This window comes from Amphiura filiformis, chromosome 8 (genome assembly GCF_039555335.1).
Source record: "Amphiura filiformis chromosome 8, Afil_fr2py, whole genome shotgun sequence".
Classification (NCBI taxonomy): domain Eukaryota; kingdom Metazoa; phylum Echinodermata; class Ophiuroidea; order Amphilepidida; family Amphiuridae; genus Amphiura; species Amphiura filiformis.
This window is the reverse complement of record NC_092635.1, coordinates 3,421,361-3,440,354: the sequence shown is the minus strand read 5'-3', so window position 1 is coordinate 3,440,354 and position 18,994 is coordinate 3,421,361. Positions and strand designations below refer to the sequence as shown.

Genomic DNA, 18,994 nt, shown 5'->3' with positions numbered 1-18,994 from the left:
ATGTTCGTGCCCAAGTGGGACATGGCCCTAGTGGGACATGGCCTAAGTGGGACATGGACCTAGTGGGACATGGACCTAGTGGGACATGGCCTAAGTGGGACATGGCCCTAGTGGGATATGGACCTAGTGGGACATGGCCTAAGTGGGACATGGCCTAAGTGGGACATGGCCCTAGTGGGAATGACCTAAGTGGGACATGGCTAAGTGGGACATGGACTAAGTGGGACATGGCCCAGATGGGACATGGACTAAGTGAGATTGGACTAACTGGGTCTGGACAGAGGGGGATTTGGACCAAATGGGATTGGACTAAGTGGGATTGGACCAAATGGGATTGGACCAAGTGGGAATAGCCCGTGACATATACTGTGATTTCACTGATTTGGTTGTAATTTTGTCCGCTCGAAGTGTTAGAAAATTACTATTTAATTCCCTGATGAACTGATGATTTTAATGTTGTCAATGACAATGTTGGGAAAAAACATCGATATTTTTCAATATTGAAATATCGCAACACCTTATATTTAGACTGGACATGATCATCATAATGATTAATTTCGTCTAATACTGCTTGTGTTTCAACTTTACTTTGTTACTCTGGTATGAATACGATTGTGTGCTAATTTGAGTAAGTATGTATTAGCATATTATTAAGGGAACTGGAATGAGCATTTTGAGCGTTTCGACAGCATTTTTTGTGGGACGTGAGAGCACATCAGACCTATCGAATTGCATTCTGAATACGAAGAATGTCTTTCTGATATCAAATAATTTTCATTTTATGAAATTCACGATATAATACAAATTTTATGACAAATTATTAAAATTTGATATTTTCACATTTTGGAGATATAACAGTCCTCGAAGTAAATTTTATAAATTTAATGATATAGTCTTAAAGTGTATGTAGCTGGGAGGAAAAGCCGACGATCAATTGAAAATTTTGACCTTTTATATTGAAGATATGGATTTTTTTCCCAAAAGACCTAATTTTTTGTGTGTTTTGGGAAAAAATCCATACCTTCAATACGAAAGGTCAAAATTTTCAATTGATCGTCGGCTTTTCATCCCACCTACATACACTTTATGTAGAAATCATCAGATTTATAAAGTTTACTTCGAGTAGTGTTAAATATAAAAAATATCAATTTTTAATGATTTGCCATAAAATGTGTATTACATTGCGAATTTTAAAAAAATCAAAATTATTTGATATCAGAAGGCAATTCTTCGTATTCAGAATGCAATTCGATAGGCTGATGTGCTCTAATGTCCCACAATAAATACTGTCCAAACGTTCATACCCCTTCCCTTAATGAAGCCGATTTGATTTATTTTAAGCGTACGTGCATCAGAATAAATAAAAAGTAGCTACGTAGTTACAGTAATACTTTTGAGGGTGTCTTTGAAATGTTTGAAAGATATACCATGGATACTGAAGCCCAGGGAAGTGTTTTCAATTTCAAGTGGTAACTTTCTTATATGGTACACTTGCAAAATCACCACGTTTTCTAAAATAACATTATTCACGTTGGTTCTATCTAGATTTGATACTTAAAACATTAATTAAGTGCGAAAACTTAAATAGCATACAGGGTGTCCCTGAAAGTGAAAGAACTGTATCGTCGGGAACTAATTTTTGTGTGTATTTTAAAGCATAAACCAAACATAAATAAATAACCGATGTGATTGAAGAATATATCAGCTATGAGCTATCACATACTTTTTGAGCTTTGACAATTTTTTTTGACAACTTCATTTTCAATCCGTTCCACGGAGTCAAATATCTATCAATGACAACAGACGCCTCATCCGTTGTATGATGCGCAGTTATTAGCACTCCGAATATACATCATCGATTGATATTTGAATCCGTGGAAAGGCTTGAAAATGAGGGAGTTTCGTAAAACTCTTATATTTCAAGAACAGTGTGGTCATTTGTCAAAATTCAATAAGTATGTGACCAACCACACAAATTATTTAATTATGTTTATTTGTGGCGTTAAGATACCCATACAATTAAGGGTAGACAAGGTATTGTTGGTCAAACTTAGCCAAACAAAATCAATTTTCATTATCTAAATTAATATATATATTTTTGAAAAATAACACTTTGATGTTTTGCAAAAGTTTATTCTACAAAACATATACTTTGAAAACTTGATTGATTTATCGTTGTTAATGAGTTATGTACGATTGTACGTTTTACAAAAGTGTTGTTGTTTCAGCCCTCTTTACAACATAAGTCAAGAACCACATGACCTACAAAAGTATATCTGTGATATTTGAAATCTTCTACACACTCGCTATGAAATAATCAGTGCAATTTTTGCCAAAGCTCACTACCAATTCGCAAGATACTGTGAACTACCAAATCCCAACAGTTTAACATATATCCTAGTTGCTAGCCGCAGATAATGTATTGTAAACTTCTTATTTTCCAATCTATTTGCAATAGATCGAGGATTGAGAACCAGAAATACATAACTCACTTTTTGTCCATTGAAGTAAATACCAGATACCGTCACATACGTAAGTCTGAGTTGACTCATTTTGGCAGTAGCAACAAATGCGTCTTTCTGGTTGTCAACCCTGCCAGAAAGACTCAACTCAGACTTTTTCATTTCTGGTGGTTACTGGTTTTCAAAGACCCAAAAATGAGTTACGCCTTTCCCTTTGAGATGATACTTTTCAGTTTCAAACAATAACGTTGTATTATAATAAAGGCTTGGAAGTTTTCCTATGGAGGTTTCTTGGAACAAATACTTCTTTGTTAGTGTGTAACATGTAAGATACGTGGAACCGACTAGTTTATTATTTTAAACATGTTTAACATGTTGCTGTTTTCGCTTCTATATTTCCATCTAATGTTTGCGTCATTCAAATCTATTTTTAATAGATCGAGGAACGAGGATTGAGAACCAGAAATAACCAACTCACTTTTTACCCATTAAAGCCACAATGTACGATCTTATAATATGAAATTGGTTAATTTTTTTCAAACCTGATTTTTTTGCATATTTGTAATGTTTACACATGTCCCAACTTACACCTAAATGGAATTGGCCAAATTTGTTGTCTTTGTAGGTCAACAGAGCAAAGTTCGACATATTATCATAATTTAAAAATTATGATAATAATTATGTCCTCCCATAGAACTGCGTGTTAAATGGCCAAAATAACCAGTGGGGTTTCTTCCCATTTACATTATTATTTCAGGGACAGCAACCCTCCCCGTCAGTTTACTAATATTATTTCAACATTTTGAATAAAAGATAACAAAATCAAAATTTGACGGAAATCGTACAAACCAGATACCGTCAGAAATACGTAAGTCTGAGTTGGTTCATTTTAGCAGTACCAAAAACTGCGTCTTTCTGGTTGTCAACCCTGCCAGAAAGACTCAACTCAGACTTATTCATTCCTGGTGGTTACTGGTTTACTTCAATGACCCAAAAATTAGTTACGTCTTTCCCTTTGAGATGATACTTTTCAGTTTCAAACAATAACGTTGTATAACTTGGAAGTTTTCCTATGAAGGATTCTTAAGAAAACTTCTTTGTTAGTGTGTAACATGTGCAACTTGTAAGATACGTGAAAACTGACTGATTTTTTTAACATATTGCTGTTTTCGCTTGTATTTTGTCCATCTAATGTTTGCGTCATTACAGGTACAACATTATCGTTATAAAATACATACTTGCAATAAAACAACTGATCATGTGATTGTGACTACAATAAGTAATTTGTCTTTTTAATGGAAGCAATCAGCATGCCGAGTGATTGGCATTTAAATACTAAATCGGCAGCAATCTTTGCGATTTAAGTACATTTCGAATTGCAAATTTTATTTTCATCTAGATAATGAAACCATTGATATGTCTAATGGGTATAGCTTGTGGAAGGCCTTGAATATAAATATTATTTATTAAGATGTTCTTTATTATTCCTTTGTTTTTCTGTCTTTCTTCATTTACAGATCCTGTGAGATCAATGAGATCTAGTTCACCAGAATTCATTGCTTGTCGCCTTTTACAAGGAACTTCTGGAAGAAAGAAGCTACCAACTGAGTTGTGTATGTGCAATAGAACTTGCTGATGTTTGCTTTCTTTACTTTTCGTTATTCAATTAAAATGTATCTTATTAATTGCCTTGCTGTGATATGGGGTATCGAAGCGATAATATCTGATTTTTACGAACCACTTTGACCCCTGGCTTATACTTGGTGTCGGGTTTTATTGATATATCAGAATCACAATGTAATATTAAAATAGTGTGAATGCAGATGTAAACCAGTAAACCTTGATCGTAAAAGCCCATTTATGTTACTTAGCAACGCACGCGTTTAATTCTGAATTTTCTATTTTTTTTCTCTACATTTACATTCCATAGGGGGCGTAAAAAGCGTCATTGCATAAACCTGAATTGATGCTACCGTGTCTGTGTGTTTCTTTGTAATTGCTACCTTGATTTCATCTGCTGTGACGTAGCAACAATGCCTCCCCCAAGCGACAAAGGACAGAGCGGTGGCTCTGGTAAGAAAGGAGGTTTATTCAGTGCATTCAGTGGTAAATCTAAGATGGGCAATGGTGCTGGCGCACATGGATCATCGCGTCAGCACAAAGATGAAGAAGATGAGGAGGTAAACAAACTGAAGACTCAACTTGCTGATTTGAAAAGCCAAGTAGAGAAGAAAGATTCTCAATTGAAGAGTTGTCAACGGGAAATACAATTACAAACGGAGACTTTAGAAGAAAGAGATAAGGAAATAGAACGACTGAGAGAGGAGGTACATAAATTACGTTCTGTGCTGCAGCAGACGACACTCAGACAAGATGGCCCCGATGTCTTGGCGACAATCCAGGAGGAAGCCGGAATGGCTGGTTCTCAAAAGGATAGGAATAAGAAACAGGGTGTATCAGGAGAAAGTGGACTCAATAAGAATGTTGTTAATGTAGATACGGGTGATCTTCAGAGATTTGAGAAGGACTTCAGGTAGGTAGTGAATGGAATGTCATCTTTGTAATGTTGGGGTATGTGGGGAGGGGAGGGGTAATGGTGATGATGATGTGGTGGTGTAATTGGTGGTGGCGGTGGTGATGGTGATGATCATGATGATGATGATTTTCTTTATTGATGGAGAGCTATGATGATGATGGCGAGATGATGATGGTGATGATGATTTGATGATGATGAGGATTGGTGATGATGATGATGTGGTAGGAGATGATGATGATACTGTTGAAGATTATGATTAAGATTATGATGTTGATGTGCCGACATTAACACTTCTTACAATTTCAACTTTCTTCTTGTACCAAGAACAAAATAGAGATGTGATCATGTGTGCAGAATTCCTATACCTGATCTGTCATCCATCCATGGATGGATATTGTGATTTTCTTATGACATCGTGTAGATTTTAAAAGAAAATAGCAACTATGTCTATCAAAATACTATAGCTCCTTATTTAAATAATAACTTCACAGGTATTTTTTTCTCTTTTTTGTTGTTGTTGAAGTTTCAAACCTGTTACGTATCCCACATCGTGATCACTAAAGTAACCTGAACCGCGATAGTAAAATTCGAAAATGATATAAATAGTGTTAGCTCTATTTCGGAACTCATATCATGCAAAAGTAATTGTAGTACAAAATCTAATCAAAAAGTATTAATATCATTTATAACAAAATTGTTAAATATTGATGATCCAAGTTGATCATCCTATATCTCCAGTGCGATTTGGGACGCTGCTGTCACTCCGATATTAAAAGCAATTATAATATTTATCTCGGTAGCTGATACGTGTGTACACCATTATACGACTTCCCTGCTCTTTTTGACAAGTAATAATATCTTTTTGAATCAAAATAAAATATATAATATTTGTAGCTTCAATTTTGCAGGAGTAATATAATACAAAATAGGTATTTTTGTATAATTTTCTCGGAGGAATAAGATTGACAACCAGTAACCACATACGAAATAGTTACAATAATATCTTCTTCATCATCGATTTATAGAAATGTCTATAGACACGGGGTGAACCAAATAAGCCGTCAGTGACATATTGGGTTATCTGAACATGGTTTGAACACTTTGTTTACTCGGAAACGTAACGATATTTTTTTTCGAGGGAAATTAGATTTCAGATTGAAATAATAAATGGTTCACCTGAATACTGACTGACTCACGTGAAAACAGCCAGCCAACCATCCCGTAGCTGTTGGAGCTAATAGCCTTCTGTACCTCATCGTCGTCTGTATAGCACAGTTTCCATGGCAACTACACATGGAGGACTATGGCTTCTGCACCAAAGAAATCGTAATTTCATTATTCTCATGCGTAATGAACAGCGATTTAAGCAAAATACAATTGGAATTTAATGGCTGGGTTGTGGTGATTTAAATTAACCATAATTAGTATACGGGAAGAAGTCGATGTAAACATACTTAGATAATAGTGACTGATCTTCTGACGATGGTAATTTACAAAGATATACAGTAATTCGAGTAGGCCATATTGTACCTTGTTATTTTCCTCAGTTGACATTCCGTTTTTGATAGAGAAGATCCAATTTATTCAGAGGTTTGCAATCTGGTCTAAAAGCATGGAAGCTTTAAATTGTTTATTCTTGTAACGCATCAATTCCACCATATATGGATATGTTATATTTAGAATATTAATTTGGCACTGTATTTTGATGTATCATATGATTATTTTCTCCAGTTTGATAAAATTTTTGTCAGTTCAGTGGAAATCTACATTAACATTTTGCTTTATAAATACCGTAGCAGCATTATAATACGATTGGAGACGGAGCAATTTGTATATAGGGCATTAAAACAACCATAGCTGTTAGCTTCTGTTTGATGAAATAACATTGATTTGACATCGTCATAGGCCAAGGACTCTTGCTTGTCTGGAGAAAGGATGAAATCATTAGCAAAAGAATATTGGGTAGAACGAACGAAAAAGTACAAAATATGTGTTGCTCAGTGGCTGGAGATTTAATTCAGGAAAAGGTTGTCTCGTTTTATGGCCTCTGAATTTTGTTTGGGTGTTCCTGAAAGGATAAATCAGAGAAGTGCAGCATGCAGTTCAAACTTGTGTATAAACATGTGTTTGTGAACTTTTATAAGCAAACCGGGGTGTAGGGTGGATTTCTCCTGTTCGAAACGATGTAGGTGTGCGAACTTACCTTGTAAATGAGAAGACTGAACACAACCTAATAAGGTAAAAAGCAGTGGCAGCTAGCACTTTTTCAGAGGATAGGCAATGGGGGTGGGGAAGAGTTGGCAAACTTTGACAAAAATGGGCTAAGAAGTACAAAGAAGGCCTAAAAATCTTAAATATCAGGGTGGCCAGTATCCCACAGGGGGCATCTCAAGGGGGGGGGGGGAGGGGCAAGATCTAGGGGGGAAGCTTCCCCCTTGGCTATCACTACTGGGTAAAGTGTCACGTTTTACTTACTGTTGGCAAAGTCTGCCCATTCAAACACTTGTAGCTACAAAATATACACGCAATTTAATTTTCTCAACTCTGCCATTTTCTTCTTTTTTGTCATATTTTTTCATATATGAAAAACAGCAAATGGCAATTTGTGACATACCTTTCACTTTTTAGTCATTCCTAAACAAATGAAAAAGCTTTTCTGTTGGATAACACTGATACTGCATTTAAGCAAACCAATTAAGATGTGAATGTGAAGGACTTATTGAACACAATAAACTAGGGAAGTGAGAGTAGGTCAAACTTAATTGGTTTCTTGAATTCCTTCTATTTTCTTGTTGTGCCATGACTTATTGGATAATTCTGGTATATCCTACGCATAAGTATAACCCTAACCCTAGCCATAACCCACCTAATTATAACCCTAACCCTAATTATAACCCTAACTTAACCCTAACCCTAATACGCAGGGTGCGAAGGCTATATCAAAATTATACCACTTATTGGCACTATCAAGTGATGCCTGAAGTGAAACCGTTAAAAATAAGAAATGTGTAGAAGATGTCTGACAGTGTCCTGTTGTGTTTTCAAAAGAAAAATTGGCAACGATGAAGAAAACAGTGGCGCTGAAAAGTGTGAAGCTTCATGCAATTGTCCAGTACAGGAAGTGTTTGCATCCATGGATATATGCCTTATGCAGGCGTCACTCTGCAGCCTGGACCCACCCTCCTCAGGTCATCACCTTTCTTCACCTGAGCCAATTATTTGTAACGTCAGGATTTCACCATCACTTCACATACTTTACAAAAAGCAAAGGCAAAGCATCACTCATATCAGCAAATGTGTTAGTCCAGGCTGAAGGGTGAACCCTTTGAAATATTTCCATAGGTGAGGCTTCACTTTTGTGAACCAACTATCATTGGGGATTTATAGGAAGCATGGTGACAGGTAGTGGATACGATGTCACATCACCAGAAAACACAAATTACTAGTCAAAGCTTCACACCTTTCATGATTTGTAATAGGTAAAGCTTCACCCAATGAAGAACAAAGAACGTCAGGACTTCACTACAACAACAAATAGGTCAGGGTCAGGCTTAGGCGTCTAATAGATGTCTATATTTGGTGACCTCTGAGGAGGGTGGGTCCAGGATGCAGAGTGATGCTTGCATTAATCAAACACAGATATGTCAAAATGTCAAATCCATATTACTTAGGGTCAGGGTGCTTTTGGTGTTTTTACTTGCAATTTATGTAGTATCGTAACCTCTTTCAGAGGAAAGGGGCTGCAACTTTCAGGGGGGGGGGCAACAATTGATGAAAACTGTAAAAATGGGGAAAGACTTATATCACAGGGGGAAGCTACCCCCACCCCTATGCCCCTATTTTAGTACTCCTAGATTTCTTACAATTGCCAAAGAAATGACTTTTGACATTTTAGATATGTAAGCAATCACATAATGAGCACCAGTAGGGAAGCCCCACCAAAGAACTGGCTTCCACTTGTTATGTTGATGAGGCACACATGTCAGCGATAACTGGAGGAAATGTGCTCTTGAGATGTTGCTTCATCTTAAAGAGATGTTCAGAGATTTGATTTTTTAGTTTAAAATGTGTGTAAAATATTATGTTTTGTTAAACTTTAAATGTGACCATATCAGTTTGGCATTTCTTATAGACCATAATGTAATTAGTGCTTGTAAAGACTACTGCTTGGATCACAATTGTTATTATACCTTTATATTGTGGTTGTAGGTTTGTAACTATTATTATGTCTGTTATTGATCTAGCATCAGCAACATGAGCTTACATGAACAGAGTATTCCCAATGAACGAGTAAGAGCTGTTATGATATTTCGATGCCTATCCACGTATGTTTCCTTTTGTTTTTGCTCCTTCCTGCCTTTGCCTTTAATTCAAATTCAACATTTTTGAACATTTGCATGATTCTCAGTGATCTTGATTTATAATAGATACCTTGTACAGGCCCTTCACTCAATTTTGGTGTTATTAAAATATTTATAAATTATATAATTATATTGATCACGTTTCAGACCTGATTGAGGTGAAATAATCAATAACACCTCAACAGATTCACAATTGATTAGAAGTCAACTCATAATTGTTAATTCTGTTTTTACTCAACCGTATTATGTAATTAAGGCCAGGGTTTGTACAAAATTTTAAAATTGGCCTCATGTCCATAACTACCAGGATAAATGTGCACACACATTTGCAGTGTAACTCTAGAATGGGCAAAAATGCAGGTTACAAAGAAGATGCACATAACAAATTTTTGTCAATTTTGTGGTATTTTGAGCCAAGGGGAAACTTTCTCCTGCTCCCCAGTCCAGTTGTTACGCCACTACTTTGGTTCATGGGTACCATCCATTATTTTTCTTTCATCTTGCACTTCAAAGATACACCTACAAATCTATTACCATTTTGTGATTGTAGTTTTTTGCCCTAATTGTATACATTTATATTACAAATCTTGGCATCAAAATGACTCCAAATGAAGTTTCTTTGATCCATAATCATAATGACAGTGTTTTTAATCTGTTCAGTTTCATTGTTGGTAAAGAAGGAATGAATATTATGGCAATTCAAAAGATTTGGCCTTTAACTGTTAGAAGAATTCTTGAGATTTAGATTTTTAAACCATTTGGATTTTTTGTTTATTTTGTGTGAGACAATGCATTAACTGTCAATAGTGATTCTAATATGCAGTAAACAGCTCAGACCAAAGGAATATCAAAACTAAAGTGTAAGAAATTCAGACACAGTCTGACTATAATATTTTGCATAATTAGTACATTAAAAATCAATCAAGATGTAATTTAATGATCAAGCAGTTTTAAAAATCGAGAAGTAAATTAAAAAAGGAAAGAAGGGCATAAAAGAACCAAACTAGCTATTAATGGAAAGTTGATTTATAAGTAAGAAAATTAAATCATACTGAATGAAATGGAACAGACTCAACATAATTTATATTAAACTGGTATATGATGTGATAATTGCAAACAACAAATTACAAATGACAGCAACAGCAACATCATAAGGGTAATTATTTGTCTTTTCGATTTCTTTTTCTGGTTAGTCCCAGGAGGTCAACTTAGATTTGTATTTAAATACAATATAGCTTGACTTTTTGGAAAATTCTGTTTGATTATCAGTCAACAGAACACATATACTACTTGTCTTCCTTAATGTAATTTCTTTTTTCCCGGTTGGTCCCAGGAGGTCAACTTAGATTTGTATAAATGCAATATAACTTGACTTTTCGGACAATTCTTTCTGATTATAAGGCAGCAGAACACATATTATACTACGGTACTTCTCGTTCTTTATGTAATTTCTTTTTTCCGGTTGGTCCCAGGAGGTCAACTTAGATTTTTATAAATGCAATATAACTTGACTTTTCGGACCATTCGTTTTGATTATAAGGCAGCAGAACACATATTATACTACTTCTCGTCCTTTATGTAATTTCTTTTTTGGTCCCAGGAGGTCACCTTAGATGCAATATAACTTGACTTTTTGGACAATTCTTTTTTAATTATCAGTCAACAAGATACATATTATTACCCAATGGGATTTGTTTATCTCATAACATCAGCCCACTCCGTCTCCTTTATTCAGTTATTCAGATGTTGATCCTACCGGGAAAGGTCAACAGAATGTTTGTTAGAAAACAAATGGAAATAATGAAGCAAAAACAAAAGGTAAAAATAAGACATTGCATGAAAGCCTTGAAAGGATTTAATATCCGCTAAAATGTTAAACCTGTAAATTCAGAAGAAATCAAGTTTACTTTCCCCTGATTTAATTAATCATCAGGACATTGCTGCAGTACTAGAAAATTTAAATTCAGCATTTATTTGAAGCAGGGTAGTGGGATAAAGTTTGTGTGGTCTGTGTATGAGAGGAATTGAACTAAAACTCATTGTAATAATTTCGCACTTTACAACTTCAAGTTCTAAGGGCTCATATTGAAATACCCTACCATGTTTTCACACAGAAAGAAGGCAGGATTCCCCTCGCTAAGCACGCGCCTTAGGAAAGCTCGGTCAGGAAAGCACGCTCCTAATTTAAGTCAGTGAAGTGGCTAATTGCAGTGTTATAATCACACAGGATTTTAACAAAAGAAGGCTAGCACAGGAAAGCTGCAGGATGGCGCACACCTTCCTGTGTAAGGGAATTTCAAAAGAGCCCTAATATATATGAAATTATTCAACTTAGTTAATCTTAAAAAATCCAGTGTAGCTGGCTGGATTCAAACTGATGAACTTCATATAGCTATTAGGTTTTAATTATAAATACAGTATGCAGTTCTGATACCTTCCACTAGAAATGTGATGAACACCATTAACTTAATAGCTACCTATAGATTTGAATATTTCATGCTTCTGCAACAAATTTTGTACAATATTGTTGTAATTTTGGGTTTTTGCTGGGGGGCAATGGGGGGACAAGAGTTCTGTCTGGGGGCATTTGCCCCCCACCCCCTCCGGTGTGGTGCTGGTCAGTTGATTAGAGTGTTGTGCTAGCATTTCAAAGTTTGCCTGTTCTATTAAATCTGGCCAGATGCGCTGGTTTTTTGTTTTTTTCAATGTCTTGTGTGCTGGCTGTTCTGGGTAAATATTAAAATTTGTTAAACTTTAAATGTGGTTAAAATGATAGGCCACTTTTAAAATGATAGGCCGCTGTTTAATTTTGCACATCTTTTGTTTAATTTGAATGTTCTTTAATTAAAAGATGCTTTCACATCCTAAACTAATTGTTAAAGCCTCTTACCTAAAACCATTAAAAACATATAGCTGACACATACCGTATTGAGATTAAATTGCTGTGTTGTGAGTAATTTATATTTGTTTAATAAACCCAACCATACCATCTGACTTTGTCAAATTTTAAGCTACTTTAGGAAAGTATTGCTTTTGTATTCACACTTCACAACATTAAATTAAACTCTCAACACCTGGAGCCATGAAAAGTCTATGTTAGCCTAAAACAACAGTTAGGGGTGTGTGTGTGTGTGTGTGTGTGTTTTTGTTTCAGTTGATAAAGCTCCCAGCTCTTTTTCTACTCGCCAGTAGAATGCTTAGACTAATTCCAATCAGCCGTCTACACTTCGCATGTACTGTGTATGCTTCGTAGTGACGACTGATTATCTTACAGCCAATATCATGACGGACTTCTGAAAACTATTCAATGCGACTTTGGTTGTGCGCCGTAGCGCGACTGACTAGCGGCGCCCGTGTACCGCGTCGCTGTACCACGCCGCTGTGACAAGATCGCGCTCGGAACTTCTAAAAACAACAAACTCTGTCAAAAGGTCAATTTGGACACAACTGCGCATGCTCTATGCCACAGGAATCCTGTTGCAAAATCCGTCACTTTTTTTCCACGTAGTTTTCTCAGTCGTCAATCCAGACGGTTGACGACTGAGGGCAGCAGTCTATAGAATGCTGCCTATAATTCCAAAAACGCAATAAAAAAATAAAAGTTATGGTGTTTCTATTCTGTTTTTTGATGCCATTTCCACTTCAAAAATTGCATTTTGTTGTTAATATTTTTCAAAATGGCTAAAATGGATTTTTTTTCCAAACAGAGATCCCAATAAAATAAATTGATTCAAAACAAAAGAAGAAAAAGGACCCTTCAACCTCAGCTGTAGAGTAGTCTTTTCATGTGTGTATTATATATGACCAGGTGATTGATGGATTGGTGGTAGGAAGTGTTAACTGAAAATGCAAAGAAATGTCTTCCTTGATTTAAAAGAAAGAAATGTCTTTCTTGTTTAAAGGAGACAAATGTCTTCCTTGTTTCTCTGAAACAACCCATCTGAAATGTTACTAGAATAATTCAACATCCTTGTTCACTAGAATCTGGGAACTTAAGATATTATTGATACATGTGTATCTGCCAATGTTTAAAGTTATTGATTTTTATGCCCCAGCAGGGCTGTTACTAAGGGGGTATGGGGTGAGACAAGCCCCCAATTCTAAGTTTTGCCAGCAAAACGGAACTTTTGTTGGTAAAACCATAGCTTGTCTTCAAATTGCAATGAGTCATATAAAATTAAATGTGTGGTTGTTGCCAACTTGGAATGTTGTTGTTTTGAATTTTCGTTAATGTAATAACCCCCTACCCCTATTTTTGGTGAAAAAAACCAATGTTTTAATAGAATGAATAAGATGGACTTATCCAAGAAAATCCAAGCACTGTTATACAGTATCAGATCTGCACCTTGATCGCAGTATTGTACTGATAAATGCGCAGTAGAGAAGTTTCCATATCCATCTATGATCCATTCCATGTCTCCCTTATTACAATTTTTGCATCATTTTCTTCTTTTCCAGGTCCAAGCAGCTGATAAAGGATGCTATTCTTGACAATGACTTTACCAAGAATTTTGATGTGGCTCAGACAAAAGAGATTGTGGAATGTATGTATCCCAAACATTTTGATCAGGGACAGATTATCATCAGAGAAGGGGATGCTGGTGCTGAATTCTATGTGGCTGCAGGTAAGAAATGCATACGCATCACCTAGATTTCATTATGATTGAGCCTGTATAGGGTTTTTTTTGGTACATGTCGCTCTGGGGTTCAAGTCCTCACGCCCAGAGTCCAGAGCCCTTTGGCAGGCCTTGGCAGCTTTGAGGTTCTAGATGCTCTCTGATGAAATCTGAGAGCTTCTTTTTCATAAAATGTATGACCAATATTTCAGATATATTAGGCCTTTTGTTTTGAAATTTCCAGAAGTGCTACAAATCAAGACATTTAGGTGTGCTGTAGGGGTGTGATTTGCATCGCACTCCTGTAGATGCTTTAATAGTAGGAGAGCACAAGGAGGTATGAATCAAATGAATTTTTATAACTTAATTCTGTCTCATTTCATCAAAAAAAATTATTTTTATTGCTAATAAAATAAGGAGAATACTTTCACAGATTTGTGAAATATTCCAAAATTCTGTAAATAACAAACAAACAAAATTTAATTGCACAAGTTTTTTCCTTCTGGGTAATAATTTTATCTTATATGCAACAACTTTCATCTTGCAGGTTAGAATTTTGATAAATATGTACATGCATAAGTTTTGTATATGGTGACCTATTTATCAAATTTCTAACCTGCAAGAAATATTGTTGCATGCACGACAAAATTCTTACCCAGCAGGAAAAAACTTGTGCACTTAAATTTTTTTTTTTTGTTGTTGTTATTTTCAGAATGATTCTAGCATTTGGATTTCAAACACGCTGGGAAATAAGTGGGGGCCAGGGGCCATTTGGCTCCTGGTTCATTGAAAATAGCCCCTGGTTCCCTGTAAAACCCTGTGAACCTGGGGCTATTTTTTTATTACAAAGTAGCCCCTGGTCCGGTGCTTCTTTCTGGCCTTTCATGGCAATAAGCAAGTGTTTAGCCCCTGGTTCATTGAAAATAGCCCCTGGTTTCCTGTAAAACCCTGTAAACCAGGTGCTTTTTTTGTACAGAGTAGACCCTGGTCAGGTGCTTCTTATTTCCCAGCCTGATTTCAAGTGACTCTCTGAATCCACAAAATCACCCCAGCACACCCCTTGCCCCTGCCCTAAATACACACACAAACACCACTGCCAAATGGGGACCCTGTTATGGAGTTTACAATGAAATAAACAAAAATTCAAGGAAATATGGAATCATGTTGAAGGAATCACAAACTTGTGTTACAAGGAAAACATGGTATTCATCTCCTCATGTCATCCCTTTAATATTTCTGCAATATCTAAAATTATACAATACTGATGCAGTCCATTGAAAAGTGCAATAAATATAATCTTTTTCAAAAGTGAAATTTAGTATTGGAAAATGGAAAACTAATAAAAAGACAATCAAGGAAGATGAATTTTGAAAATTGATGTAAGAGGCAAAGGAGGCAATAAACTGCTCTTATGTTGCATTGCTGTCTGCACCATAAATACAGGCTGTATCAAAATGATTGGTACCCATCGGTTTTTGTTGCTAATGCATCTGACGCATCAAAATTCAACATAAAATCCAAATAACTTGTATAGTAAGGCCAAAAAAAAAATTGTTGTGTTGCCCTCAACCGTCCGACCCTAAATCCTGAAAAATCAGGGGTGCAATTTTTTTTTTTTTTTTTTTTTTTTTGAATGATGATTTTTACAGATTTGTTCAAAAACTCAATGTTTTTCACTTCAAATTAATATTTTATTGAAAGACTAGTCTTTAATTGATGTCTAACAGGTACCCAGAAGTCAAAATTGACAAATGTCCCTAATTGAAGAAGCATTATTTAATATTTGAGGGGATTTTTAAACAACTGAAAGTTTGAAAAAAAAAAAAAGAAAAAGAAATCCGACCGTCCGACCCAAATTTCCCATTTTCCCACTTGAGGGCAACACAACAATATTTTTTTTGGGCCTAATTGTACAACAAGTTATAAACTATACATTCTGTACATTTCAAGAGTATCCAATGTTGTATTTGGAAGAGGCAGGCTTTCTCACAGGGCACTGAGTCAGTGCTGTTTTAAGGAGCAGTATGATAAATGGGTTCTGATCAAGCAAAAAAGGTTTTGGTAACATTTTATTTAACCATATATTCCAAAAAGATGTGTTCAAATTGCTTTGTATCTTGTTGGGCAGAAATGATGTATGAGAAATATGCAACGATGCACAAATGATATCATTTCATATGTTAATAAAAAAGGGATATGGAACGATGGTTTCATATTAGATGAACAGTGCATGTGTTTAGCATGCTGTGATTAGGAATTATGCAGAACGCTAAATTAGGCATTGTTGTGCTTATATAGGCCTAGACTATTCCAGCATAATATCCAATACTAGTTTTAAAATTGAGAAAAAATGAAGAAATGTAAAAGTGGCCACTTCCGCAGCCATCACCGTCGCATTGTTCTATAGTTATATAGTTTGCTGGTCTATCAGTAATGTATGTTTTCTTAAAACTTTTCTATGAAGGGGCACATCCCCCAGACATCCCATGTATCATGTATGTATCATGTAAGCATGATATATGCAACATGTCACCCACCTCTCACACTTGTTCTTCTTGATCTGTCTCATAAAACACCTGCACCCACACTTTCAAAACTGCTTTATTTGAAAAAGTGACATTTGTCCTGTAATGATTTAATTAAAAGAAATATTCAAAGGTTATGCAAGCAGTATTATCATGTCTGGTATTATCATCCAGATCTATGGTATTATCATCCAGATGAGAAGGATTACTCCCTCCTACATAGATTTACAGATATCAAGTGGAAAGTGTGTATCCATATATGCATAATCAAGATGGTTGTACATTTTAATCAACTTAGATGTTATCTATTGACATGTTGACCCATCTCTCATTAAGGTGCCTTATCCCTATCTATTTTGACACATCCCTTATCTATTTAATGCATCTGTTATCTATTTGACCCATCCCATGTGAGTCGGATGATGACCATCTTCTCAAGTTATGACAAAATTTATGTCACTATTTTCTTTTAATTTCCCTTTTGTATATTGCATTTATACTCAGGGGGTTGATTGAGTTTTGCAAGTCATCCTCATGAACTATTAATGATTTTATAAGTCCAATGTCTGCAAAGCTGGTGAGAATTTGTAATTTGTCATCAATAAGATAGACCTAAACTAAAGTCAGACAGGTAACCAACCTCTGTGTTCCAATGAGGCAACAGCCTGGTCACCGACAATCATGCTTGGATTAGAGGGGGAAAGGGTAAATGTCTCATTTAAGACAGAAACAAACCCTAACCACTAACCCCTAACTCCTGACCCTAATTAGCACATGGACTCATTGCTGACCGTCAATATCAATCCATGCATGCTTTTGCGAGTGTTAATTCTTAAAATCGGTCTGTGGACCAGTGTAACATTTAAAATTTTGCAAATTGAGTTTGGGCCCTTCTTTTGTTTAAAGCTTGCTATAGTTGTGTAAAAATGATGTACCAAATAGCTTCAAGTTTGAAGTTCTCAGGGGGAATATCCCCCTCAGACACCCCCCCCTGCATAGGCCGAAAATAACAGCAATTTGCAATTCCAAGACAATGGGGGGATGAGGCTGTGGATCACAAAATGCCCTTTAAGGAGTGCAAGGGGGTGCAATTACACTTACACCCCTCAAAAGACAACATTTATAAAAACAAAAGTTGATTTTTTTAAATTTTTAGAAGTGTGATGAAACACATTCCATGTGATCATTTAAGGAGTGCAAAGGGGTGCAATCACACTCAAAAGACAAGGCATCCCTCAAAATACAAGGTCTGAAAAACAGTCCCTCTCATAGTGTTGAACATTTGTACAATATTGCTAAACTGTTTGATGAAAAAGCAATTAAATAGAAAGGCATATTAAATGACCAGAATGTTGAGGTCAAATTGGACACGTTCCTAAGCAAATAAATTTCTGTTGGGAGATTCAATTTTCAATTTTGCTGCGCAATTTCATTATTTACAAAGTGAGTGATTGTTCATTTTTGACTAAATTGGAAACAGAATCAATAAGGCTATGCTGTAGGAAATAATGCATGCATAAAGTGAATTACTTGCTTCAAATGATTTGAAATGGAAGAAATATTTACTTCAACAAGAAATATTTGTTACTTTATGCTTTGATAAAAGTTGCTGTCAATATTATTATTAAAACTTGGTTGACACACCTTAATTAATGTAAGCAAAAATATAATTTCTAGAATAAGAATACAAATTTTTTTTTTTTTTAATCAGGCTGTCTTGAGAGCATGCAGCCCCGGCATGCAGAGATTTCAGGGTTTTCTCATTATTTTCAGTTCCAGTATTTCATTTGGAGTATTAAAGGGATATTTTCTGATTTTAGCACCCTCTTTTTAAGGTATGGCTCAATAAATATCAACAAAAATAAGCTTATTTGCAAAATTGCAGTCGATTCAGATATTGAATTTATGCATATTGACATGTTTTGCAGTGTCCCACAGGTAGTGTGTTGTAAGTTCAGGCTGTTGACAGTCTGTAAAATACAAATTGAATGAAACTTTGTAAAATGACCAAATATGCAAGAAAGGCCCCCCCCTGAAAAAGGATGTTAGGGTTAACAGTGACATAGCATCATAAGGGCACAGGGGGCACATGCCCCCCCAATCAATCTGAAATTTTAAAAATCCCATAGGACAATTACCGAAAAACGGCTTGTGCCCCCCAATCATGGTCGGTGCCCCCCCAATGTGATGATGACCCACGCTACGCCCCTGAGGGTTAATATGCCAAGATCTTATTGCACCATCGATTGAATGCACACAGCATGGTCATTGACTTGACTTGTTTGGTTTTTGTGCCAACATAATATATATATGATTCATAGTGATGAAAGTTAAGACTTTTATATGGTGATCTAAGCATGAAACATTAAAATTCTCATGACCAATTTATGTTACATGTAATTTTTGCAGTTCATGAACAATGCCAATATCACTCATCAATCATGTAGTCATCAAATAGCATATGGCAGGTGTGTAACTAGCTAATCAATGAGAG

The 18,994-nt window shown here is 35.7% G+C and overlaps 1 protein-coding gene across 7 annotated transcripts in view; it reads left to right on the top strand.

Moving 5' to 3' along the window:
• LOC140158510 (cGMP-dependent protein kinase 1-like) overlaps positions 1-18,994 on the top strand; it is a 168,912-nt gene that overhangs the window by 62,508 nt on the left and 87,410 nt on the right. For all 7 annotated transcript variants that reach the window (XM_072181619.1, XM_072181620.1, XM_072181625.1 and 4 more), the window contains exons 2-4: positions 3,980-4,075; positions 4,393-4,995; positions 13,818-13,984. In XM_072181619.1, coding sequence (XP_072037720.1) covers positions 4,496-4,995; positions 13,818-13,984 — 667 coding nt within the window. In that variant the 5' untranslated portion in view covers positions 3,980-4,075; positions 4,393-4,495. The remainder of the gene's footprint in view (positions 1-3,979; positions 4,076-4,392; positions 4,996-13,817; positions 13,985-18,994) is intronic.